At 33.1% G+C, this 27,871-nt stretch overlaps 1 protein-coding gene and 1 pseudogene across 1 annotated transcript in view; one reads left to right on the plus strand and one right to left on the minus strand.

The window, feature by feature from the left end:
- LOC145249605 (uncharacterized) overlaps positions 1–27,871 on the minus strand; it is a 188,793-nt gene that overhangs the window by 18,492 nt on the left and 142,430 nt on the right. Inside the window, exons 8-16 of the mRNA XM_080111315.1 lie at positions 24,604–24,670; positions 21,605–21,671; positions 20,275–20,358; positions 17,173–17,271; positions 12,024–12,126; positions 11,146–11,199; positions 8,604–8,671; positions 5,076–5,320; positions 903–963 (exon numbers count right to left, since the gene is read on the minus strand). Of these exons, the coding sequence (XP_079967441.1) occupies positions 903–963; positions 5,076–5,320; positions 8,604–8,671; positions 11,146–11,199; positions 12,024–12,126; positions 17,173–17,271; positions 20,275–20,358; positions 21,605–21,671; positions 24,604–24,670 (848 nt within the window). The remainder of the gene's footprint in view (positions 1–902; positions 964–5,075; positions 5,321–8,603; positions 8,672–11,145; positions 11,200–12,023; positions 12,127–17,172; positions 17,272–20,274; positions 20,359–21,604; positions 21,672–24,603; positions 24,671–27,871) is intronic.
- Positions 20,431–20,585, plus strand: LOC145249899 (U2 spliceosomal RNA; annotated as a pseudogene).

The following is a 27,871-nucleotide window of genomic DNA, read 5'->3' on the forward strand; positions in this document are numbered from 1 at the left end:
AATGTGTTCTATGGACTGACGAAACGAAAATAGAGTTATTTGGCCATAATAAAGTGTCTTATATTTACAGAAAATCTGGCGAAGCTTTCCTGCCTAAGAACACCATACCCACAGTGAAGCACGGTGGAGGCAGTTTGATGTTTTGGGGATCCTTTGCTGCCTCTGGACCAGGGCGACTTGTTAAGGTCACAGGTAGCATAAAAAAGGAAGATTATGTTAAAATATTGGATGAAAACCTGAAAGACTCTGCTAAAGAGCTCTCACTTGGTCGTCGTTGGTGGTTCATGCAAGATAATGACCCAAAGCATTCGGCTAAACTGACTAAGAAATGGCTTGAGGACAATCATATTAATGTTTTGGAGTGGCCATCACAAAGCCCAGACCTTAATCCAATTGAAAATTTATGGAGAACATTAAAATTGAGGGTAATGCAAAGGAAGCCTAAGAATCTTATTCAATTGGAGGATTATTGTCAGGAAGAGTGGGCTAAAATTACTACTGAAGAGTGCAACAACTTGGTTGTAAACTATGAAAAGCGACTGAGGAAGGTAATCAAGGCCAAAGGCTATACAATTGATTATTAAATAAATCGTGCCAATAATTTTGAACAAGGGTTTTTTGCAATTATGTTTGTTGTTCCTTTGTTATTTATTTTTTTCTAAAATCCGATTGCTGCATCGGAAAGGCCAGTTAAAAATACATAATATACTTTGTTATTTTCTTTAATTTAATCCCTTTTTTAGAATTTATTAGACAAAATTTAACTTTTATTTTACCGTGCCAATAAATATGATCATCACTGTATATATATATATATATATATATATATATATACGTATGTGTAGATGTGTAGAGAAATAGTAATGTTTTATGGAGATGGGAAATGGAGCTATCAAATTTACCTTTGATCTTCAGTGCTCCCAGGTGCAGTAACATGTGCCGAATTTGGTCTGGGTTGGGCAGCTGGCAAAACAAAAAAGAAGCCAGAATTATAATGAATGATGACAACCAATGTTAATACTCTCATAATGTTCTTCATCAATTATTTTTGTCTCATTGATTCTTATCCTCAAGTGGCTCTTGGCCTTGATAAGTGATGACCCAATAAAAAATAAAAACAAAAAAAGTAATTTATAATTGAGGGGAGCAAGACACGTGCAGAAACAATTTTTTCGGTTCTTCCTCCATTTGCGCCTTCAATCCTTATATGGCTATAGAGTTCAATCCTTGCTGCCCACCATCTGTCATAAGCCAAGCACATGCGAACTCCTACATTTCTTCCTTTTTTTTTTTTTAAACTCACGAGTCACTACTTCTCAAGACTCAAAACCATTCTGCACTCCTTACTCTTTCTTATGATATTACTACAGTTGGTCATTTCAAGGTTCTGGTAGGTCACTCGGTACTTGTCTGCAAAAATATTGCCGCTCTGATGAAGACTGCAGATATTAAATGGCCCAGCTCCATCAAATTACCTCTCTCCTCATGTTGTCAAAGATCAAGAGGACAATCGTCCGGTCTTGGTCATCAGAGTTGTATCGGTAATGAGCCAAGATCATCTTCAAGCATAAAAAATAAATAACAATTCAACGGTTGGTCTTTTTTATATAAAAATAATTATTCTGAGTAAAATGATGTATTTGTATAGAAAAAAACAAAAAACAAAAAAAAAAAAAACTTCTAAATGCACTTTCTACTTTAAATGTCTTTGGATTGGCTCGATTTTCAAGTTTTCGGCGATCTTAGTTTGGCTATTTCAACCCTTAAATCCGGGGTCTTTCTCTTAAGGACATGGATTTGTTGGACAAGTAGAATGGAATCCTTAAATCTTATTACGCTTTGTCTTATATTGAGAATCAGACAGGTTTGATATCACCGCTTTTCAAATAGAATTTAATGATCAATTATCAAATTATTACATCACTTTAAGAATTTGATCATATTTTTATTTTTCAATTATGGAGATTTCTCTTTTGAACTTTAGAATGATCAGCAGATTTTTTACATCTCACCGTAACCTCGATTGGGGCACAGATCTATCCCACTTTTTTCGATTTTCATTTATTTTCCAACTGTTAAGGTGACCGAGGAGATGTTCCCCTGTTCCCTCCATCTCAGGCCCACCGTCACAGGAATGATGCATTTTCCAAATATGGAATTTATTCCATTTTTCCAGCTCTGGGATGTGTCAGTCATCACTGTCCATTCACCCTAAATGATCTGCGTCACGTATGCAACCAGTTTGTCATCAGAATTTTCTGTTCACACGATGAGAAAAACAATTCTTTTCTTTCACACAAGACTTTTGTTTTTCTCTAATTGCAACTTTTTTTTTTTTCAATGTGACAATATTGTGTCAACTCAAAGATCACAGTTAATGAAATTAATAGATTTTTAGTTGAATGATGACGAATTGTATGAAAAGATTGAAATTCTCCACATACCACTCCAAGCAACAGCTGACCCAGAAAACAGCAATTCTTTCCCCTTTGTCAGAAACACCACTCATAGTATGTGAAGCCTAAAGGACTTTATAGAGAGGTAGTAAGAGTTATGAAACTGTCGACAGTAAACCAAAGATGTACGTTTTACTCCCTATCAATGTGGATGACCACAACTCATCAACACTTTGGCATCTTTTATTTTTAGTATTGCTGCCTGTTCATACATATATAACTCATATGGCTGTAACCACGGCCACCGAGATACAGAAGGCCTGTTAACTGAGAAATGCTTGCAGGCAATGTAGGTAAGATTTGTCAAACTGTCACTGTCGATACTATATGAGGATATTTTTAAAACAAGCATTAAAACATGTTAAAAAAGAAAAGAAAGGCACCCAATTCGATTAACAATGAAACTGAACTTTATTCAACATAAAATATAAATATTATCTTTATAAAATTACGTAATTTTAAAGCAATATACAATCTAATACTGATAATACTGAATTATGAATTTTGGGAACAAACAATTAAAGAAACTTAAAACAAACAATTCTTGGTCTTTGGGACAAGATCACAGCGTAGTATCTGTCCTGATGCTACAATTCACCTTTTCTGTCCTCGGCCGGTGGAGGAGAAATCCTTCATGACTGAGAAAATTTAAATTTTTGTTTCTATCCAGAGTGCCCCTTCTTGGGGAGCTGGATTTTCCCCACGAGATTATATGTTGAAATATTTAAATAACTTACTTTAAATACAGAAATTATATTTAAAGTTTTAGTTTTCTGTTCCTTTATGTCCATTTTCCCCGAAATCTGTAGCGTATTTTCATCAGTTACATGGTTAGGAATCCTATACTCCACTATAGTCTTCATTTTCATATCAGTGCAGAATATATGAATACAGAAATGAAGTTCACATAACTACTAAAAGACAATCATGTCATGTTAACCTTGGTTAAAAACTAAGAAAATATAGTGAACATCTACAATATTAAATCAGGGAGTGGTGAATTTGGGAGGGGATATTATTATTATCATTTCACTCACTAGGAGTTGTCTCACAGGCTATCATCAGTGATCGCTCACTGGAAGTAACCTGTGATATTCGCTGGAGACTGTGTGACAACAAGTTTCCCCAGATTTCTAATGTTCTCCACCTCTTGACCACTTGTGCAGATGATTGCCCGTTATCGCAACAGCCGTTTGCCATTGATTTCTCGTTGGCATCGGCCATTGGTGTTTCCTGGGGTTTGGGTGACAAAATGCTTCCCAAGGTACCAGATTTTAACTGCACACTTCCAGAGGAGGTCTGGTTAGTACTCTCCCACCTTGGACTTTCCATCTTCCCTGATCCTTCACAACTAGTTGATGTGGCGCCAGTCGATGTCATCTACAGTTTTTTTTGGCATTTCATAAGGAACGTGCACCCTGTGTAAAAGAGGTTTAATTTAATGGCTGCTTGTTGAGGTTTTCTTTCGCTTTCTTCGTATATATCTCATACACTTTGTAATCGAGCATGTATTTTATCTAAAAAATTTTTTTTTTTTATTTCTTTAATTAAATTTGATTCATACTTTTATTTTGTGCTTGTTTTTATTTTATTTTCATTTTGTTTTAGTTTATTTTTATTATTATATTATATTTTCTACATATTTTTTATTTTTTGTTACAATTATTTTTTCATACATATTCAAATAATGCTTTTGGCCTTTTTTTTGCCTCAAATAATAACTTCAAAAAAGTTTTTGTGATTAAATAAACCAATGAAAACCTTTTGCGTATGTGCTTTTTAGGGAGCAACCATTAAACTAAAACCCATTTATACAGGGTCCACATTTCGCATGTATTTGCATATGTGCGTTCATGCTTTGTTACATAGAAAGATATCATGGAAAGGAATGCCAACAATAACCATCTGATTCATTTGCAATGAATGATGCTCAACAACAACAACAATAAAAGAATCAACAAATCAGAAGGTTGTCACAACTTCAGTTCATCACCAGACTTCACAATATATGTTACAGAGCACAGTGATATGCGGTGTTATCGATGCGTTTGGCTCTACAAATAGGATCTACATTCACCTTTTTATCAAGTCTTGTTTATTATCCCACTGGGTGATTAGCCACTCTCCTCACCAGTCAAGCCTGGTGGAAGGGGAACTGGTTTGGGTGATAACTCGATTATGCCCCAGATGGTTCTGGTTTAGACTGTACCATTTAGTGGCATTTTCTTTTGCAGTGGGAAGGAAGCTGTTCACTATATATCTAAATTATTACACTGTAGAAAGGTCCCCAGTTGAGGATGAAGGAATGAATGGTTTTAGCCAATTTTTCGATATTTGGCGTCCAAATGGTCGAGCTTCAAAACGATACCAATCTCGTGAAAATTCGTCGTCTCTGTCGAAAGTTTTAGGCAGATATACATACATACATACATACATACATACATACATACATACATACATACATTTAAACAGACAGGTGAGATTTATATGATAGATTACTATGAGGGGGGGGGAAAAGGAAAGAGTTAAAACAAAAAAAGAAAAGGGTGTTAAAAAATAAAAATGGCGTCACCCATCAATGAACGGTATCAAAACATAAATAAAAATGATGTTACCTACCAATGAGTTCAAATCTGATTCTTTCATTTCTAAAAACTTGGCATATGTGTTGAAGCCTTTTTGTACGACCTTGTTGGCAAAATCCTCTGAGAAACACATTTGTTCAAGTTCTGTAAAAATCCGTTTTTCGGCCCCGTACAAATTGATGCCCTGAAAGCAGATGCAGCTTCCTGCATGGTTGTCAATAATTAAGAGCTGCCAGAAACGCGACGTGTCAGAGAAGCCATCAAAGATCTGTGGTTTACCTAAAATATGAACACATTTTCTGTGAATATCAAGAAAGAGTAAACGTTTCTGAAATCTAATCTATGCAGTTCTATCGTAATTGTCTGTATTTTTGAGATGAGGTGTTTTCATTGATTGAGATTGTCGGACTGACTTCCTCATCTTGGTTGTTATTGTCACAACATTTCAGTCGTTTTGCCCTCCGGCCTTCATCAGGTGTTTTGTATCGAACTGGGGAACTGTTTGTTAGGAGTCTCGAACCCAACCCTTTATTCTTATTACGGGGGTACCGTGTTCGGACTCCAGCTAGGCTTTGGGACATGGTTGCTGATTCTCTGTTTTGAATGTTACTTTTTCACTGCCTTTGTTCAGGATTGAACTCAGCACCTTTGGGTAACTGTAAACTTTGATACACCGTCTAGGACCACTCGGTCATATGTCACTAGGACGAAACGTTGCGACAATAACAACCAAAATGAGGAAGTCAGTTCGACAATCTCAATCAATGCAGTTCTATTATTGGATTTTAGAATTCAGACCCCAAAAACATCACATCTTTTATATCGATATTTGATTTTAACTAACTATTTTATTTTATCTTTTGGTTTCCTTCAAGCATGTTTTTTACAAGACCAAAATGTTAGTTTTTTTGGAACCCCCCCCCAAAAAAAACAACAAAAAACAAAAACAAACGTATTCCGGTCAGGAAGATTGTTACGATGGTAGAAATTTTAAATAATGTATCGAATAAGATGAAGAAGATAAATGTTTGCAACTTAAAAATACACTTATTCTCCTTAAATTATTTGAGTGATTATTAATATTTTTTTTTTCACCTGTTCTTCATTTCCTTATGAATTACAAATGCACAACATCAGGTTTGTACAACTAATTATTTATAAAATAAAACCTGCATTAAGTTGAATAATCCCAGGCCGGGTCGTTTCAGTTAATAATAATTTTACTATAATAAAGATTCGATGTCTTAAGAAATACTTGATTATGAGAAACTAGGATAGGACAATCATTACTTCATTGCAGAACCTATTTCTTCTTCTTGTTGTTGTTCTTCCTTTTCTTCATCATTATCATCATTATCATCATCGTTTGATAATGTCTGTTTTACCTGCTGAAATGTGTTGCGACGGCCTTTAGAAATTAAGAACAACTAGATTATGAGAAGTGCGGTTGGGGCTTGCCCAATTCTTGCTTTATTGTAAACTCCTAACCTTATCATGCGGAAACCATTTTTTCATCATCATCATCATCATCATCATCATTGGATAATGTCCGTTTTACATGATGGAATATGTTGGATGGCTTTTAGAAATTGAATTCCAATAGACTTGAGAGAAAGACGAATAAATAAAGACCTGGCCAGAGATAAGTTAATTTTTATTTATGTTTCTCTCAAGTACATCCTTTAATATATCGTCACTAAAGAAACTGCATAATCTCAACAGACTTTCCACTCAAGCTTCCAACATTTATACTCCCTACTATGAAATGTGACTAATTTTATTTGGAAGTCATTTCCTTAAAAAGTCAGGATTATATAGGCTAGATGCCCTTCCTGATGCCAAGTCTCTAGCGTTACCGCATAAGACTGCCTGAAGATACTGGTTTCCTGAACTAAAATCGCCAAACATTTATCTTATTGCTTTTTTTTCTTTCCCTTTGTAATACTCAATCATATATATATTATTCCTTAATTGGAATTCATTTTTGAGATGAGCATTATATATTTTAATTCATTTTTATTTCGGACTATTATTCTCATCTTTATTAGTTGTTGTTTTTTGATCTTTTATTGGTTTGTTTTATTCACAACGTTTCGGCCAACTATTCCTCTGGCCTTCGTCAGGTGGTAACCGCGACGGATAGGAACTTCGAATCTCCTAACTGCATTCTCAGCCATCACTGCCATCCGTAGTTATTGTCGTCTCACCACATTTTGGTCAAGTAAACCTGGCATGCTTTGGGTGGGATTGCCACCTGACTAAGGCCAGAGGAATAGTTGGCCGAAACGTTATGAATAAACAAACCAATAAAAGATGAAAAACAACAACTAATAAAGATGAGAATAATAGTCCGAAATAAAAATAAATTAATATATACTCAATCATATTTTACAAAATTGAAACAAAAAATTTCCTCTACAAAAGGACCAAGCCAAATATGAATAACTATTTTAAGATATAAAGAAATTGAAGCATAAAGGCTTTTTCCAAAATTATTGGATTCAGCATTAAATAACCCCAAAAGGGTTGATATGCCGTAAAACAAAACAACAAAACCACACCCCATATTTGAAGATATGAACAAAACAACCAAACCAAACCAAACCAAACCTGACGCCAAGCTCGTAAAATGATGGAGATGTATATAAAATCTGTTCACTTTAAAAGTATGCATAATTATCCTGTCTGACTAAAAATGCATAAAAGTCACCCAGTGAGCTCATACATGTCCAAAAACTCGTTGAAATACAACCATTGACAATGTTGTCTAATTACTAAATAAATATTTGCAAAATAAAGGAGTAGTACCTTCAAATCAAACACATTATATAGACTACAGGCTGTACCTTCCCAGCGTTGTCCAGGAGTCCTTTTATTTATTGGGGGAGAGTGTGACCAAATTATTACATATTTTTTAAATAGGATTTTGAAAGTTGAATTTGGTCATTAAATTATTGATTAAGGCTACTGTATTACAATGAGGTACCTACAAAGCAGATTGATAAAGATCACTTGACCAACGAGTCAAATGAGTTGGAACAAAGAAAGCAGGGAATAAATCAGACAATTCTGAAGGACACATGCCATAATAGTACTTAATGAAGAGACTGAGACTAGCAACATCGCGTCTGTGAGAGAGGGGATGTAGAGAAGAAAAAAGGATGTGGTCAACCAAATTACAGATATATTTCTGAACCTTATCGAAAACAACTCAGTTATTTAATATTTAACAAACCAAACAAGAAAAACTGCAACTGTGAAATATTGCTGGAGTTTGTCCGGTTTACGGGATATCAACCCTTTAGTGAGATGCCAAAACACAATAACTATTGTATACGAATTATTGAATACCATCTTCTTTTTGATAATAGTTTAGGGGAAGTTAGGGGTTAATATCTTTTTCTCAGTCGTCTTAGTGCACAAGTGTACAAAACAGATCTGAATAGTTTTGAACTAAGTTTGTTGATTCCATATTCCATGTCAATAAACGCTAAACCATCTTCCGCTTCTCTTTAGCTTTTACTCCCACTCGCGGATAATTTCAATAAGTTTGGATACTTACCTGGGTCTTGAGGATCTGTGCTTCCTTCAGCTTTACATGCAAAATGTACTACAGTTGACCATGGGCCCCTATTAAAAAAAAAACAAAGATATGCACACACATATATATATACAATGCAATCGAAATGTAAATTCTTATTTTTTAATTTTTAGAATTAATTTATTAATTATAATTTTCATAAGACATGAATATAAGAAAAACGAATATAAAAGTTTATTTAAAATTTGATCTGGGAATTTTTAAGAGTTTCTCAAGAATTGTATCAGCTGATTTTACCTGGAACCCTTGAGCAATGGAAGTAAGAATTTGTATTGTTCTTCCGACAAGGGTTTTCCTTGGCACCAAACCCACCAGAGTCTAAGCCATTGTTGAGACGGTTTTCTGCTGGCTGAGATATAGTCCTTGTTCTGTAAATTTTTAGGACGTTTATCCTCCCAGGCTTTGCCTTCTCACTCTTTAAAAAGGGTTAGTTTATTGCTAATTGTCTGAGGCGTCTCCACAGGGGAATTCTAACACAGCGACTCAAGCTGGCCAGAATGCTCTGGCTTTTCAAATCCCACTTCTTTGCCCTTGTGTCACATTTTCCCGCCATGAAAGGAAGATAAGCATAACCATTGCTTTCGTTAATTTCTACAAAGTTTCTACTCATTCAAAATTGAAAATACACTTGTGATGTTAGGTTGTATAAACCATTAACTTTAGTTAAAATCGCCTGTTCCTTCTTTCATCTGATTTTTTTCGATTATCGATACTTATCAAAGCCATTCCGATACAAAACCTATCTAATAACACTGCCAGATATAAAATACATTTGTGTGACATTTAAAAAAAATCGATCCAAACGTTTTCAAGTCCATAGAGAACGAACTTACACACAGAGTTCCTTTTACATAATAGTATGATAGAGATAGAGATAATATATATATATATATATATATATATATATATATATATATATATATATATATATATATATATATATAATATTATCACTAATAATAAGAAACCTGGGAGGGGGAGTAGCGTAAAAGATCAATGTAGTTTGATTGAAGCATTGTTTAGTATGTATATAAAGGAAATTTACAGAAGGCAATACAATGTCTAACGGATAGACATAAACTAAAGCAAATTAAGACGTAACAGTTGAATAAACTACACAGATTCACCTTTTAATATAATATATATCTGTGTGTTTTTTTAATTTTATTTTTTTTTATTCTTAAATAATATAAGGTAACGAGAATACAAAATCATATAATGCAATAATTATTATAATAAAACTAATTACGTATATATATATATATATATAATATATTTGTAGTCATCGACATACAGTCCTGTTTCGTTGTATCACAACTCATCTGTGCCGCTAGACTAGCACCTTTCCCAAGCCAAGGATCGAACCTAGAACTGTCGTGTTGACAGTCGGCAGCTCTACTTCTCGACCATGGAAACAATGCCCACAAATAACTCGTCCGAATGTCTATTTAAACAAACATCCGTCTACTACTTGTACAGTGCTCAAACCGCCTGTTTGTAAACAAACCGTGACCTTCGCATTTTTCAGTCAATTAAGTAGCAAGTGAGAATTATTTTCGACAGTGCTCTACCCAAATAGGGGGACTTTAAAATATATTTGTAGTCATATATATATATATATATATATATATATATATATATATATATATATATATATATCCAAATACCTAAGCTCAATTTGTTTACACAAAGAGCATCGCTTAATACGCTAATGGTATATATATATATATATATATATATATATACCATTAGCGTATTAAGCGATGCTCTTTGTGTAAACAAATTGAGCTTAGGTATTTGGATAATGTTAAAATATTGTTAATTCACTGCCCGCATAGCAGCAGCCGAATAGCGCAACGGTTAGAAGCTCTGACTGTTGTTTGGGCGGTCGGGTTTCAATCCTGACTTGACGTAGTTGCTTGTTTAGTCTCACTGATGGGTTGTGAAACAGCGAAACAGTACTGTATGTGGATGACTCTCTCTCTTATATATATATATATATTATATATATATATATATATATATATATATATATATATATATATATATATTGCATTGCATTAATAAAAGGGTGAAAAGTGTACAACTCATTCCAACCAGTGGTATACACCGTGGGCGAATTGAACCAGCTTCCTTTGAAGAAAGAAGTGTCATGGGACTATTAAATTCACAATTGAGACAGTGAGGGGAGATGATGACGTTAAGTTATTGTAGTTTTTGCAAGGAAGTATCGAGGTTCTTTTTCATACAACACCTGATATTCCCAAATCATCAACATATCAAGCAGTGACTACGCTCAACGTTGCTTAACTTCGGTGATCTAACAAGAACCAGTGTGTCAACGTGATTATACCGTATTGTACAACTCATTCCATCGTTATATATCTAATTTGTTTCAGTTTGTGTCTATCTGTCCTCCCTCTTCATTGATTTGAACTAATTTACAACCGAACAAACAATTGCGAGACAACATTTCACAAAAGACAAAAGATATTTCACTTACTCAATTGTGTAGCCTTTCCTGAGTTCGAAATTTTTCACCATATTTGGACTATTCCTATGAATGAGAAATGAGAATATCAAATTATAATCAGCAAACAAAATTGCAGCAGCCAAAAGAGATTTTTATGGTCAATTTTAAATCGTTAATCATGCATACACGTTTGATGTATATAAAAATAACAAACCAACAACAACAACAACAAAAAAGCCATACAAATAACAAAATTATATGCTAGGTAAATTTGCTTACGGTATTAAAGGTAAAATGGATAGGATTATAATAGGAGCATTGGTTTGTTGATGGTGCCTAGAGAGGAGATAACCATTTTAATGAGTCTGCCACATCTGTACGTATCTGACGAATAAGAAAAGGGTCACCAGTGTTCGAAGGAAAACACCAACGAGTTTTCTACAATAATATAAATATGTCACTTATTTAACTAGATCAAGAATGCAGGAACGTAAAAATGTAAGTTGAGTTGCTAGGTATTGTACCATTCATTGGGGAAAACAGGAGAAATACTTTCCGGAGGGGTGGGGTTGCACTATGCAATAGTCCAAACACTGCTTCCAGTAGTAGTTGACGCCCATTTAAGGAGCTCCAGCTTGTCTGATTGCTTCTTGTGAATGACGAGAACAGGTAAAACATCTTGCCTTAACGAAATCGATTCAGGAACTGGTTTGTCTTTGAAACTAAATACTTTGCGTAGAAATCAATAAAATTTCAATGCGCATGTCAGTGTATTAATACACCGACCGAACTACAATTCAACATAACGCAAGTTATTGCACACAAAACAAAATAGGTCTCTCGTATAACTGCTATCAACCAAAGAATAAACTGCTACACATTAAGTATGTAATGAAAGCATTACTTACCAGCCATAAACTTTAATCCCCGTGATCGTATGTTCATGTTGAAGGTCTAAAATTGTCCAGGCCTGCTGGATGGAGGGAATTACCCAAAAACTACATTTATCATCTAGAAAAATAAAGGTTAGAATGAATGAATCTATGATTAATTATAATTTGGAGGTAATCATTCAGGCATACGTCAGACAACATAATGCAATAAAAAATTGTGTATAAGCAATAAAAATGGTTTTATATATTATTTTTAAAAAATATTTTTTGAATGAGGAACCATTTCAAGTAAAAATGTATTTTTGTGGATGTAATTGGAAAAAAAAAACACGTTTGCAATGTGTTAATATTCTACAAGAATCGAGTCTAACAGATCAGAAATAAAAAGAAGGGTAAAGTTAAACTGAGACGAAATTTTGCAAACAAATTATTTTTACGAAGGACGTTAAAAAAGTAATGCCTCCTATTTTTTTTTTAATCGGCTTGAATGGATCAGAGGGGATTGCAAATTGCATTGTTATGATGATTAAATCTATGCATTCAGGACCTAAAAGTGGCATCTCTCTGTTGTAGATATTGACGGTGTGACACTAAGAAAGCAACACTTGTCATGAACGTGCGTCGGAAGCAGAGATGTGTCATTGAATTCCAGGCTTTGAGAATGGTTGTGACTATGTAGAAAAATAAATTCTGGAGCGCAAAAGGTCACTCGTTTTAATGGTACCACTCATGTATTCATAGCTCTTCAAGTTTTTGATTTGAAAAAAAATTAGGAGGTTTACTTTTGGAACGACCCTCACATAAAATACAATAATACAAGACTTTACTTCGTTTCAGTACTCATGGTTTCCGAGTCAGGTTTTCATATGCCTGATACTGACATTTCGGTTTTTGTCGACAAAAATATTGAAACGAGGTTCCCTTATTACTTCATAAGAATATATTGATTTTAACCCCAAAAACATTTCCCCATTTAATAAAAAAACAAAACAAACAACCAGACAAACAAACAAATGAATTTAAAAAAAAAAAACAACTATTTTTATCGCATATACATTTTTTTAATTTCATTCTGATTACCAATTTCAGTAGAGTTTAAGAGTAAATATAAAGTTTAAATGACAAAAAATAATTTTGTTTTATTAAAATAAAACCTAAAAATGTCTATTTATAATGTTTTTAGACAATTTTTCATAAGGCCAATGGAAAATTCGACACAGATAATCAAATACATCCCATGAATAATGCACAAAGAAACTTCAAGCCTGTCCCAAACCTAACTAAATTAGTTCTAAGATTGAATTTTATTTGAAACAAATATTTGTTTCAATTGTTCTAATAAGCTGTAATATACGATTAACTGAACAAGCCACCCATCGTATTTCTCTCGCCTGCCATCATTTGATGTTGATTCAACCATTCTGTAATATTTTCTAATGACTCTATGAGCATTCAGAGGAAGATTGACTATTTGTTAAGCATCACAGTCGAAGTTTCATACATCAAACACCACAAACAAATGGAAATTTAATAGCAACAAAGTTTCTTTATTCTTTACTTCTATCTATATAAGAATAGAGAATAACACCATTTCTATATTGTAATAATAATAATAATAATAATAATAATAATAAAAATAATAATAATAATAATAATAATAATAATAATAATAATAAGAAGAAGAAGAAGAAGAAGAAGAATATAGAAATAAAGAGGCTTATTATTTTTATTTATATAAAGTTAAATAAACAATTATCTAGTGCGAAATTCGAAGCCTGGATCACATAAGAAATTAGAATTGAAATGAAACGTTTTATCAAAATCAAACAAAAAATCCTAAAAATCTGTACATGTCAAAGTCTATGAATTTTGAAATGAAATCACAGTATAAAAAATAGTGATAGTGACCATGCCTCAACGGATCATATATATATATATATATATATATATATATATATATATATATATGAACAAATGATTAATAAAACATGTTAAAAAACATCTTGAAAAAGAGTTAAAAACATATTTGATTTTAAAAAGGAAGCACAAGATAAGTGGATAGTCCTTAATCCGCAGAGTTTCGAAGAAATACTCTCCTTCTCATCAGAGGGCAGGAATTAGCAAAATGCGGGATCGGATTTTGCATGTAAAAGTATTTAATGAAACCACAAGTAAGTTACAGATCTTACTTGGATAAAAAAAAAGGGTGAGGTAAGGGGAATAGGAGGTAAAAGAAAAAATGATAAAAAGATTTCACATGAATGGATAGTCCGGTGAAGGGTAAAAAATCCAAGAATGTTAAAATCTAAACACGGTCGAATTAAAAACTTCCAATCCAACAGGTAAGTTCCAAATGGTCCAAAATGATCCAAAAGGCAGAATTCCTTGGAAAAAATCACAAATGGAATGAATTCCAAATCATTAAAAGAAAAGTTCAAATGTGCACAGAAAAAGCACAGGGGAGAATATTTAAAACACGTCTGCCAAGGCTGGAGGAATCAAGTAAATTCACTTTACTTGATTCAGTGCTTTTTCTGTGCACATTTGAACTTTTCTTTTAATGATTTGCTAATTTGTTCATATTATAAGCTCTATTTCCTTTTCGGTTTTATTGAGCTTTTACATCTGGTTGAGATTACTTTACTTGTAAATATTAACTCTTTAATATTTATAATATATTTTAAGTTTACCATTTTGATTACCTTGGTAAACTTATTGTAATTTTTATTTCTTATATATATATATATATATATATATATATATATATATATATATATATATATATATATATATATATATATATATATCCCCAAAACCTCTGGCTTTGATGGAGGGGAGACTAAAACTTGCTGCTATGGTTTCTAATGATCTGAAATAACAGCAAGGGGAGACTTGATTCCAAATATTTCTTATATGTTATATCTCGCCTTTTTTTTTTGGAAATAGGGAATGATTATGAATATCTCCATTATCAAATAATCCTTATACATTGTAAAATTTACTTTATGTATGAAAACCAAAGAGGGCAAATATAACATAAGAAATATTTGGAATCAAGTCTCCCCTTGCTGTTATTTCAGATCATTAGAAACCATAGTAGCAAGTTTTAGTCTCCCCTCGATGAAGGCCAGAGGTTTTGGAGAAATATCAGATATTTTGTAATTCATATGCAAAACTAGGAAAACAAATGACTATGATTGAAACATTTTATGGCTGTAAAAAATGTCAAAATAGGCTCTGGATGATGAATGATCCCTTAATGTGTGACCTTAGGGGCAAATGTCACATAGCCCACTGCACAATTCAGGTCATTACCTTTCCAATTTAGTCCCTTACTTTTGGACGTTCCTATTTTGAAAATAAATAAATAATTGCTATAATTCTTTTTCTATCCTTTGCAAGTGATTAAAATTTTAGTATGTTATTATGAACGATAACGACTACCAATTGTCAAAATTTCAGCTTTTCATAGTTGTTATTTCTAACTAATATTAGGTTTTAAAATTTTGTCAATTAGTTTTGGACGCTACTGTATATATATATATATATATATATATATATATATATATATATATATATATATATATATATATATATATATTATTTTATGTATCTACATAAAATTTTCTGTAAATATTTTCAATATTTACTTCGGTAGTGCTCAATATGTAAGTAGTGCTAGGTAGTAAGTTTTAAAATATTGAAGTTTTGTGAAATTATGATACATATTTTCAAAACTTACTATATTTATAATGTTATAGATATAATATTCTATATACAAATTTTTAATATTTATTCAACAATGCTCAATACGTAAGTACAGTAATTTATGAAAATGTACGTCAATGAAGCTACACAGAATCTTCTGCATTTCATTCCCGTTAGGAATCATCAGGCTAAAATGAATTAACTCTGTGTTACCTGCTGTTTTTATGTATACACGTGGTGTTTGGTTTAGCTTGATTCATTGTTATTCCCACCTGTGAGTAACCCGGACTTCACTCATTTAATTTTTACTTCCTTTTCTATTATTCTGTATTATATAGTGACGCATACTTGTCTCTTTTTTTTTTTGTCGAATTCATAGTTAATATATGTTTGCGTAGAGACCCCCCCCCCAAAAAAAAAACACCGGTGCGTCAATAGAGAACAATAGAATAGCAAGTAGAAGTTAGCCGAATGAAGCCATTGGCTTATGAAAACGTTAACTCCAAAGGGCAGGAATAACAATGAATCTGCAATATATTTTCACAACGTACTAAATATTTGTCAACTAAGTATATTTCATTTCCCTTTTAATTTTTTTAATAGATAATATCTGTTCAAAAATTGAGTGTAAATTTCATTAATATTAATTTGATATTTTTTGAGAAATATGAAAAAAACCAATCTACCAAATACTTTTGCTACCCAATGTATACACGTTTTGTGCCAATGTACGTTTTTGCGAATATTTTCTATTCTTTTATCCTTTTCAAATCAGAATCTCTATATTTTCTAAGACATAACAACAAAGTATCTATAAATAAATAAATAAATAACAAGGACAAAATGGCAGCCAATGAAAATGGACAGATGTGAGGTGTTTTATTTTTCCGATTTTTACATATTACATCATTATGCATTTTCTCTTTGAGAAATTTCTGCTTTTTCTTTTGACGAGTCCACTAAAAAAATATCTAGTATTGACATACAAATATTGATTGTTCCCAGTGAAAGAAGCAAATATGTAAAATGTACGAAAGGTTTTATTTTAGGAAAAAAAAAATGATTCATAACATGTCTAAAACCTATATAAATAAATATTAATATAAATAGCTCTATTCATTATTGAGTACTATTATATAAAGCCAGTGGATATTTTTTTAAATTTTATCCTATGAATACATTCTTAACGTGAACCACACACACACACACACACACACACACACACACACACACACACACACACACACACACACACACACACACACACACACACACACACATATATATATAATGATCTAATGAATTTCTGGAATGTTATGCACTATGAGAAACTTCAGAGAGTACAACAGCCAAAATAGGATGTGATCTAAGAAATAAAATCAGCAAACAAAAATAAAAATTTTGAAAACTTGAAAAAAAAAAAAGAAAAAAAGAAAGGGTTAAGCAAATTACTTACTATCTAAAATATTTGTGTTTGGACTCATAGCTGTACAACAACTGCAATATTCCGGACTATTCTCTGTCCATTTTGAATTGTTTTCCAATTCGGGATATTCTGAAAAAGCGAAATAAAAAATAGATAAGCAAAACAAAAAAAAAAATAAATAAATAAAAATAAATAAATGAATAAAAATAAATGAATAATAAATATAAATAAATAATAACAGCTGAGTCTGCTAAAAATCCCATAATTTGTACCTCCCCTGCAACACACACACGTGATGACATCAGCATCGGCTGATACGATACAAAATATTCATGAAAATTTAATGAGGAGGACTAAGCAAATACATGGAGTTTGCTAGAGAGATGAAGGAACATGAAACATGAATAAAACTATCGTAATGCTAATGATCATAGGAGCACTAGGAACAATGCCCAATAACTTAGAACACACTAGAGAAATTGGAGCTAAAAAGATAATAGAGACAATATAAACTACCACACTAATAAGAAATAGCCAAAATATCAAGAAAATCCTTGAATCTGGAAACCATCCCACATAGCCAGGTAACACCAAAGTAAGTTGAAACAGGATAATGCTGCATAAACACAGCTACAGATCTCAAAAGACCATGGTTAGACGAATTTGGGGGGTTTTGATTGATTGGAGTATTTTATTTGACTTGGTTTGGTTGCTTGGCATGGTTTGATTTAGTTGTTTAGTTAGGTTGTTTAGCTTGGTTTCGTTTAGTTGTTTGGCTTTGCTTGTTTGGTTTGGTTTGGTTATTTCGTTTGGTTTATTTTAGTTGTTAAGTTTGGTTTGGTTGCTTGATTTGGGTTTGTTGTTTTACTTGGTTTGATTTGGATTTTTAGTTTGGTTTGGTTTGGCTGTTTCGTTTGGTGGTTTGTTTGGTTTGATCTGATTTTTGGTTTGTTTAGTTTGGTTGTTTATTTTGCTTTTTCTTTTTAACTTGGTTTGATTTGGTTTATTTGTTTAGTTTGGTTGTTTTTTTTTAGCTTGGTTTAGTTTGGTTTTTTGATTCTATGATACATGAACACTTTTGAATTATTTACTGCCAAATCCAGTAATTTATGGGAAAAAGTACCTTAAAGTTATCAATAACTTAAAAATATTTATTTATAATGTTTGGATATTTTTGTTTTATGGCGTATCGACCCTTTTAGGGGTCATTTAATACCAAAGTCATCTAAGTAAAAGTTTTATGCTTCAGGTTCTTAATATCTTCAAATATTTATAGAGTAATTTGTTTTGTCAGCAAACACTTTGTAAATAAATAATTTGTAAATAATAAATCCTATTCAATCAACAGATGGGACTTCGAGAGACATTATCTTTACTTTAAACCAGAATGGACTTGAGAGTAATTGTAATGAAAAGAGATGATTCCACATTCACTAACGCTCCCACATTGAGGGCTCTTCACGGGATAAAGCTTTTGTGCCATACCAAAGACATTTTTTAGGAGGTATATAGGGTGTGAATAATTAACAGGGTAGTGAAGCAATAAGGCAGGGTTGGAAAAGAATATCCAATGTAGTTTAGCCTTGTGTCCAAGACAACCACTATTTAATCCACAGATGGGACCCTGATAGGTTCTACCACTCCGGATTAGAGTGAACCTGGGAGTAATCTTAACTATAAAAGTAACTTTACACTCCCTATGTTTTTAATCCGGTAGAGTACTAGCTATCCTCCTAAACAAACCTAAAACAAGCGAAGAATAAACCATATCGCCCAATAATGTCGCAAATAGTACTAGGCTATACAGTACCAGCAACACAGACTAATCTAACCATTATAATATATACACACATATATGTTACTAGTGGGGGTACCCGGCGTTGCCCGGGTGCTTGTGGGTGTGTGTGTTTTTGGGTAAATGAAAAGAAAAATCGTTGGCCGGGTGTCCCGGGTGTTTGTTTTAAAAAAAAAAAAAAAACAAACCTTGACGTGTAGTTGGAAAATAATAAAGTGTGAAAAAAACGTGCCCTGTTTAATGGCAGGTGTCCGTTTTTGATGAGTTAATGATGTTAACTTTGCGTGCGGGACATCGAAAATTGTTGAATATTTATCTTTTGAAAGTCCGGCAAATTAAATAGACAGGCGACCCCGACCTCAGTTGTTAACTCGTAGATATTATAATTTAGGCGTGATATAAAAAGTTTCAAGAAGTTGTGAGGCGACCGATCGCTTCTCGGAAAAAAGCCTTTCTAGGACATACATGAAAACGCGCACACACACAAACATTTTCGCTTTTATATTTATAGACTAGCGGGGGGTACCCGGCGTTGCCCGGGTATTTGTAGGTATGTGTTTGGGGGGTAGAGGGGGTAAATCAGAACAAAAAGGAAACAACGATAGTGATGTGGGGTTGGTAGCATGTGAGCTCGAACCCGGAGACTTAAGGCCTGAGCCTGAACACTTGCGCTATGGCGACAATGTTAATGTAAGAGCGATTAAAGTGGGTCAAGTCAAGGAGGTTTGATTGACCGGTGGACGCTTAATGAGGTCATCGCGGGAGCGTTACGATGACGGAGCAGTTTTTTGGCGTTTGTTTACTTCGTTTCACTGCAGGCTCTTTTTTTTTTTTTCATTTAGTGCGGGGCAGTTTGGGCTTCTCTAAGATGATGGGAGGGGGGAAACCAGCTCCTCATTGAAAAGAGATTCTCCAAATTGAATAGCAATTGTCTGATATAAGGAAAAACCGCATTGATCAAAGCTGATTGCTTTTGGACGTTCCGGCGATCGTGCTGGGAACGATGCAACAACCTTCGTATTAATTTCGCTTTTATTATATGAAAAAGGCGAATCTACACGCGCCGATCGAAAAATGTTGAATATTTAGCTTTTAAAAGTCGGACAAATTAAATGCACACGCAACCCCCGTTCGTAACTCGTAGATATTATGATTTTGATGTGATATAAAAGGTTTTAAAAATGAGCGACGGCCTTGAGAAGCCGCCGGAAAAAATCCTTTTGCAGACATACACAAAAAAGTGAACATACATACATACACACATTTTCGCTTTTATATATATAGATTATTCCCTCGCACACATTATTATATATGCTGTCATACACAGATATACTCACTTTTGATATATGACCGATTTCTTCTTTCATCAAAACTACTATTAAATTGCACCCGAGCTCTGCGTAATTCACCCGTGCTGTATTCTGAAAAAAAAAAAAAAAAATACAAAGAAAACAATAAAAAACAAAAAGAAGCAGAATTAATGTATTACAATACGATTTTCTTGGCCTTTTGGTCAAGATCAAAGTGTAGTATCTGTTCTTCAGATGCTGCACTTCTATTTTTTGTTCTCTTTCGGTGGAGGATAAATCCTTCACGACTGAGACAATTTTTTATTTTTGCACCTTTTCTCCACGTTAAAAAACGACCCTGGTGTCTAACTCTGTCCCGTGGGGAGGCATAGTAAATAGGTACTACTACTACTAATAATAATAGTAATAACAACAACACAAATACTACTACTACTATTACTACTACTACTACTAATAATAATAATACTAACAATAATCTATATTATATTTCTCTTAGACTATCCATCTGTCTGCCTGTGTGCCTGTTCCGCTTTTTCTCAGAAACTACTGGACTGATCTAGCTGAAATTTTGTATGGACATTTGTTATGATAACGTGCTGCGAACTATATATCATGGTATCCGTTCGATGCACAGTTACGAATTAATAGTGAAAAAAATAGGGATTAGTCACCACAATAGTACATTTACACTTGAAGCTTTGCAATTACTTTTGCCTGTTTTTAACGGGATAAAAATCTCTTAAATTTCTTTTAGTCTTTCGGTTTGTCTGTTTGTGTATCTGTCTGTCCGTTTCAGTTTTTCTTGGAAACTCCTTGACTGATCTTCCTGAAATTTTGTATGGACCTTTGTTATGATAAGGTGCCACAAACTAAGTATTACGGTATCTGTCCGATGCACAGTTACAGATATTAATGATTAATAGGGATTAGTATCTAATGCAAAAAAAAAAAAAAAAAAAAAATGAAAAAACAAAAAAAAACAAAAACAACAACAAAAAATGAAACACGAAAATTAAAAATAAACCTGGAATCCCCATCATTCAAGTAATTATAGAAGCAACTTGACTTATGAAAAAAAAATTTCAAAAACTACCTAGCAAATATACCCGGTGAACCAAGCATAAGGGAGATACAAACAACTGCATTTAAAGGGCCGATTAGAATCCTAAAACTATTTCTCAGTTGGAATTTATGTAACGAATAAATGTCTACCATCCAGTAGGATGCCCATCCTCAGTTATAACAAAATGATCAGATAATTGCACCCCCCCCCCAAAAAAAAACAACAAACAAACAAAAAAACGAATCTACAGTTCAACTCTGTGTTATAATTGCTCTTGTCGGGTAACTGACTTACCGTCAAACAGTCGCTTGAATTCGTTTGGTCTATCCCTCGGTTGATCTTTGACCATTTTTTGTGGGGTCTGCAATGAGACATTACAACAAAGGAACAAGCTCAATTCAATGAATATAATTAAACATTTTGTTTTAAAAAATCATTTGCATAAAATGCTAAATCTATTATATAAAGGATGTTTAGCTATTTGTTTAGCTAAAACTGAGAAACTATTAAAATACACTTATAAATCTAACAAATTCTGATTCAATTTGACCCCGAGCAAGTTATGCTAAACATAAAATACTGCAATATTCATTTGCTTCACCGGTCACCATAAATCAAATTAGTGCAATTTTAATAATTTTTTAATTAAAAAGATATTACTTTATTTCTCTCTTACTGTAAATGTTAAAAAATAAGACTGAAACTAGGTTAAATAGTCGATTGCTGATAATTTTTTCTTTTTTCTTTCTTTCAATTATATTGAAGCTTGTGTATTATTTAGATTATACAGACTACTGTTCTCATCTTAAGTGTTATTCTCATAATGTTTCGGTTGATGTAACCTCCAACCTTCTTTAAGTATATCTTGTCAAACTCGGGAATCTTTCTGTTAAACTCGGGAATCTTTCTGTCAAACTCGGGAATCTTTCTGTCGAACTCGGGAATCTTTCTGTCAAACTCGGGAATCTTTCTGTCGAACTCGGGAATCTTTCTGTCGAACTCGGGAATCTGCATAGAATTTTGAACAATTTTTTTTTATTTAATCCATGATGGTAACATGTTCTTATTCCATCAGCTATGACCAAGTAGAAACTTTAAGTAATTTGCAATTGTATTCTTGAGTGTCGCTTAGAACTGAATTTTTACTTAGTACTTTATCTATTATGCCAGTGGTCCTTATATTTGACAAGACACATTTGAAGAATATAAGAACAATAGTCTGAATAGTCCAAATAATCCAAATTATTAGTCCTCATCTTAAAAAAACAAAACAAAAAAAACATAATATATTGAAGAAGTTAGAGAGAGAGAGAGAGAGAGAGAGAGAGAGAGAGAGAGAGAGAGAGAGAGAGAGAGGAGGGACGAACAGTTGAGAAGAGAGATGTGTGTTCAAAAAGTAATATGACCAAGTATATGTGGAGAGAGAGAGAGAGAGAGAGAGAGAGAGAGAGAGAGAGAGAGAGAGGGGGGGTTTAAAAGGAAGATATTTCACAGACTTGTCTTTTACTCTTCTGAATTCATATACAGAACACTGGGTAATGCCAGGTAGCACTGCTTGTGTTTCAGTTAAGTACTTAGCAGTGATTGTTGTCTTTTTGCAGTCAGACTGCATATCAAGTGTAAGTTATAAAACACCTCTTGCCTTTATATTTTACGTTTCTTTTCGCTCATCATATTCATTTGAACATCTGTTTAACATGGTGACATGTGTTAAATGACTTTTAGAAATTGACTTCCAAACTAACCTATCCCTGACAAGGTCTTTGATTATCCCTCTTTCTCTCAAGTCTATCCTTATCAGTTCTTCCCATGTTTTTCTTGGCGTACCCTTGCCAACAGATCATGATATTTTGTCTGTGATACATCTATAATACAAATCCAAGAACTCTCATCCATTCTTTCAATATGACCATACCATCAAAGTCTACTATTCTACACACATCTCTCTATACTGTCCAGGTTTAATATTTCTCTGCAGTCATCAGATCTTTTTTTTTTTTTTTTTACACAGTGATCACCACTAATCAAGGCCCGGAAACCACTCAGGGATAAGGGTTATTGCAAGTACATTACGTTAGTGTGGAGATTTGATGAAGTGTTTACTTAAGGGGGCGGTTCATTAGGAATTTGTTAACGTTGGACTTGCAGACATCCAAGCTGTAGTCCAGTGGGAAGCAGGCAGACGGAACAGAGTTCCACAGGCGTGCAGTTCCAAGAAAGAATCTCTGCCCATAGAACCTGCGTTTTGATTTAGGCACAGACACAGAGTGGGGGAAATTTTTCACAGTGGATTCAGCTAGACGGGTGTTTTTCATAAAAGATTGGCGAGGGTGGACCAGAGATTGGAGCTCAGACGAGCACCTTCCATGGAAATAACGATAAAACAAGGATAGTCTTATCCTTTCTGACTCACATTACACATTCAGCATATCATTTCTATCCATATTGGTATGCAATCGTGATTATACTGGCAGGACATTGAAAAGGATTAATTAAAAAGAACAAAAAATTATAAGTGTAAAGTGTTTATTTTTTTAACCAACGCATTTCAGGTCAAAACATTATTATATATTTGTCAAGCTGAAATTAGTATAAATTCCAAAAATTCCAAAAAAATGTCGAGTAGAAGATGTGCTAGATGTATTTTTAACGAACAATTAATGTTGATTACCCACAATTGCATTTAAATTATACTGTGTTTAAAAATGGTGGACTCTTAAGGGAGATAAGTCAGTTTATCATACAGAATTAGTCGTACAATTGACTGATTCGATCTGGCTGAAAATTTGTGTGGTCCCTTTTTTATTATAAGATGCAGCAAACTAAGTATTATGATGTATGTTCGATGCATAGTTAGGGATTAATAGGAATTGATATTTAATGTAAAAATCAGCAAAAATTTAACCATATTCAATCATTAATTTAGCATAAAGCACTCATTCTAAGTTAATGGGCTATAAATTTTGCTAGTTTTTAATGGGCTAAAAAGACTAGTATTTTCTAAACATTAAAACATACAATAAAACTTGATAATTCGATAAATACTATTTTTACTTATAAATATTTTCCTACTGGATCATTTTTGGAATATATACTAATTTCGGCATATCGTGTAAGTACGTAGTAATGTTTTTATCTGAAATGCGTTGGTTTTAAAGATTACCAATCTACACAAGCACCAAAATGTAATATGGTAAATGACGTCACTGTATATAAGATAGAAATATTGATAATCAATAGAGACCAATTGAAACTAAGCCCCACCCCCCTCAATTACTCAAATGATCACTTACTTCTCCTGCAATATTTACAACATCAGTTTCAGCCCCGTATTGTAACAGTCTTTCAGCCACTTGAAGCCTTAAAATAAAAAACGAATAAAATAAAAATGGGTCATCGTTTAAACAGACGAATAAATACAAAACGAACTAATCTTTTTAAAGGTAATATTGTCTTAATCTCTATTTATAAAATATTGGGTGAGCGCTTGTCCAGACCCCCCCCTCTCCCAAACGAAAAAACAAAAAACAAAAAAACATAAAAATAAAAAAAAATCTGTATGATGGACGGAAAGAAAATGTACACTAAAAATGGTGTAAATTGATCAAATGGTTTTATTTTTATAAAGAAAATAATCTTTATCTTTCTTGTTCCTTCAGAATATTTTCAAGATGGCGTCGCGAAATTGTTGCACGTTCAGACATAAAATTTGGATTTCTTATTTAAAAATAATACTACTTGATCAATTTACGTGAATTTCGGTGTACGATATTTTCTTTTCATGGTCACGTACATCATACATATTTTTCTTTATATTTGTTGTTTCAGGGGGGGGGATTAACGTACCATTGGGTATATATAAATAGCTTTAAATAAAGATTTGCTACGAATCTTAAAACCGAATATGGTTTTCTATACAGTTTAAAAGCTTTCACATTTTGAAGAACTATAAAGTCATCTGTTCTTTTTTCAACTATCAACAAAAGATTGAAATGATTGGACGTTTTATGAAGCGACTGAAATGCATTCTGCTGGCTTTAATTTTCATAATAAATTTATTTTTTAAATAAGATATTTTAAAAAATTACGTTGGATTTTATGGGATAGCACGTTTTTATTTCAATTAACATTTGATTTATAGCAAATAAAAAGATATACTTAAATATGTAATTATTAAAGTCATGTTGACACGAGATATACATGCACATGCGTGCATTTTTCTCCTAGTTTTATTAATGTAGAGAAAAGTAGTTTAAAAAACAGAGAGGAGGTATGACATGGAAACTGATGCAAGTTTCAAAGCTTTTACTATATTTATCTTGCTCTGTCAGTTCGTTTAACCTTTTTTCAGAAACTACTGAACCGATCTGGCTGCAATTTTGTATAGACCTTTATAATAATGAGGTGCAGTGAAGTAAGCATTATGGTTTCTGTTCGATAAGGATCCGTCACAACAATATCACATATACTCTTGAAGTTTTAAAAAAAAATAATACTGATTCGATCTGGCTGAAATTTTGTGTGGTCCCTTTTTTATGATAAGATGCAGCAAACTAAGTATTATGATGCATGTTCGATGCATAGTTAGGGATTAATAGGAATTAATATTTAATGTAAAAATCAGCAAAAATTTAACCATATTCAATCATTAATTTAGCATAAAGCACTCATTCTAAGTTAATGGGCTATAACTTTTGCTCGTTTTTAATGAGCTAAAAAGACTAGTATTTTCTAATTATTTACTGAAAATGTACTGAAATTAGAAGAAATATTGGATTATTTAGATTATTGGTACTATTCTCGTTTTTATGCTATTGTTTATTTTATTAGTTCTCCGACCTCGACCTGTAAATTCACCCTTGTCCATTCGTCCATTCGTCTGTCTGCACTTTTCTCAACTACGCCTTGGAGTTTTTAAAAAATTTGCACAAACATTAAACATGATATGAGTAAAAAAGTAACAGAACGGATTTTCTGGGAAAACTCTGGCTGCCTCCCTAGGGATGCCTTTCGGGTTAAAATGGCTAAAATTGACACTTTTGTGTTTATTAAATAAATTAATGCCTTGGATTTTTATAAATATTTCTGAAAAGTTGTAACTAACTGATTTTTATATTATTGTGTTTGTCTATACTTTGCAATAAGGTGTGCCGCAGGGACTCTTTTAGAGCTACTAAAAACACTCCATTTTTGGGGACTAATTTACCATATTTGTCTAAAATTTTCTGTGCATGTCTATTTAGCAGTTTTGCATGGCGCTGAATGCTAATTTAAATATTTTAAGGCCTTGGTGACTTTTTGGGCTAAATGGGAGGGGGCAAATGATGGACTTAGTCATTTCTGTTTTTGAATTTTGAACTCTCAGAAACTTATAACGAATGTTGTTTTTGGTTGTTTTGTTTTACGACATATCAATCCTTTTTCAGGTTATTTAATTCCAAATCCAATCATTTTTTGGTTAAAGTTTTGGTGAAAGTGCGCTGGTTGACCACCGGAAGACTTACCTTTAAGAATTTGGGATTAAATTGCTAGGCTAAACATGGGAGGGGAGGGTGTTTTATAACTATTCTGTGCATAGTTACAAAACACCCTCCCCTCTTTATGTTAAATAATAGGTTTCTAAATAATTACCCCCAAAACAGAATACGTTCGACAACAAATACCCAACTTCTTAAACGTGGCCAATCAGCACACTTTTACCAAAGTTTTTATGCCTTCAAATATTTGTTCATGGTTTTTGGTTTGTGTTTTTGCAGAACAAAATTGTTTTTAACTTGGCCTTCGGGCCAAGATCAAAGTGTAGTATCTGTTCCGACAGATACTGCAAGCAAAAACCCTATGTGAGGGCGACCCCACAGATAAGACCTTGGTCAATGTAGGGGCAACCCTTCATACCAATTGTCACTATCCAGCTCCCCTACTCTCCAGGGAGTTGGTCCCCATTTCCCCTTCACTCCTCACATTAAAAATCGGCCTTGTGCCTAATTTGCTCAGTGGGGGAGCAAATAAATACCTCAAAGTGTAGTATCTGTTCTTCAGATGCTGCACTTCAATTTCTTGTTCTCTGTCAGTGGAGGAGAAATTCTTCACGACTGAGACAATTTATTTTTGCTCCTTTTCTCCACATTAAAAAAAACGACCCTGGTGTCTAACATTGTAAATAGGAACTATGTAAAACATGATTGAGTTTTGTAAAAGGAAAGGAAAAAAACAAACAATGACATCAATGTTTGGTATGTTGTAGGTCAGGAAGCCGATATCTTCAGGAAAACATAACATGCAAGATGGAAAGAATAGTGTGCATAATCCAATCAATCTTCATGTCAAACATAAGAATTTTTATGGAATTTCGAACTAAACTCTGTATTTAATCCCCAGTCATTACCAGGTAGAAAGGTTAAGAAATTTTTATTTCAATTTTAGTTAGTACTGACTATAGTGACGTTTGAATTTTCAATTCCCAGAAGACTGCTACTTATAACGAACTAGCCGTTGCCTGGGTGTTTGTAGGTGTAAAAGAAAAAAAAAGAAGAATTTCGAACCCGTGACGAATCCGAAGGC

This window comes from Euprymna scolopes, chromosome 28, assembly GCF_053919585.1.
Source record: "Euprymna scolopes isolate OS-2025 chromosome 28, ASM5391958v1, whole genome shotgun sequence".
NCBI classification, from domain to species: Eukaryota; Metazoa; Mollusca; class Cephalopoda; order Sepiida; family Sepiolidae; genus Euprymna; species Euprymna scolopes.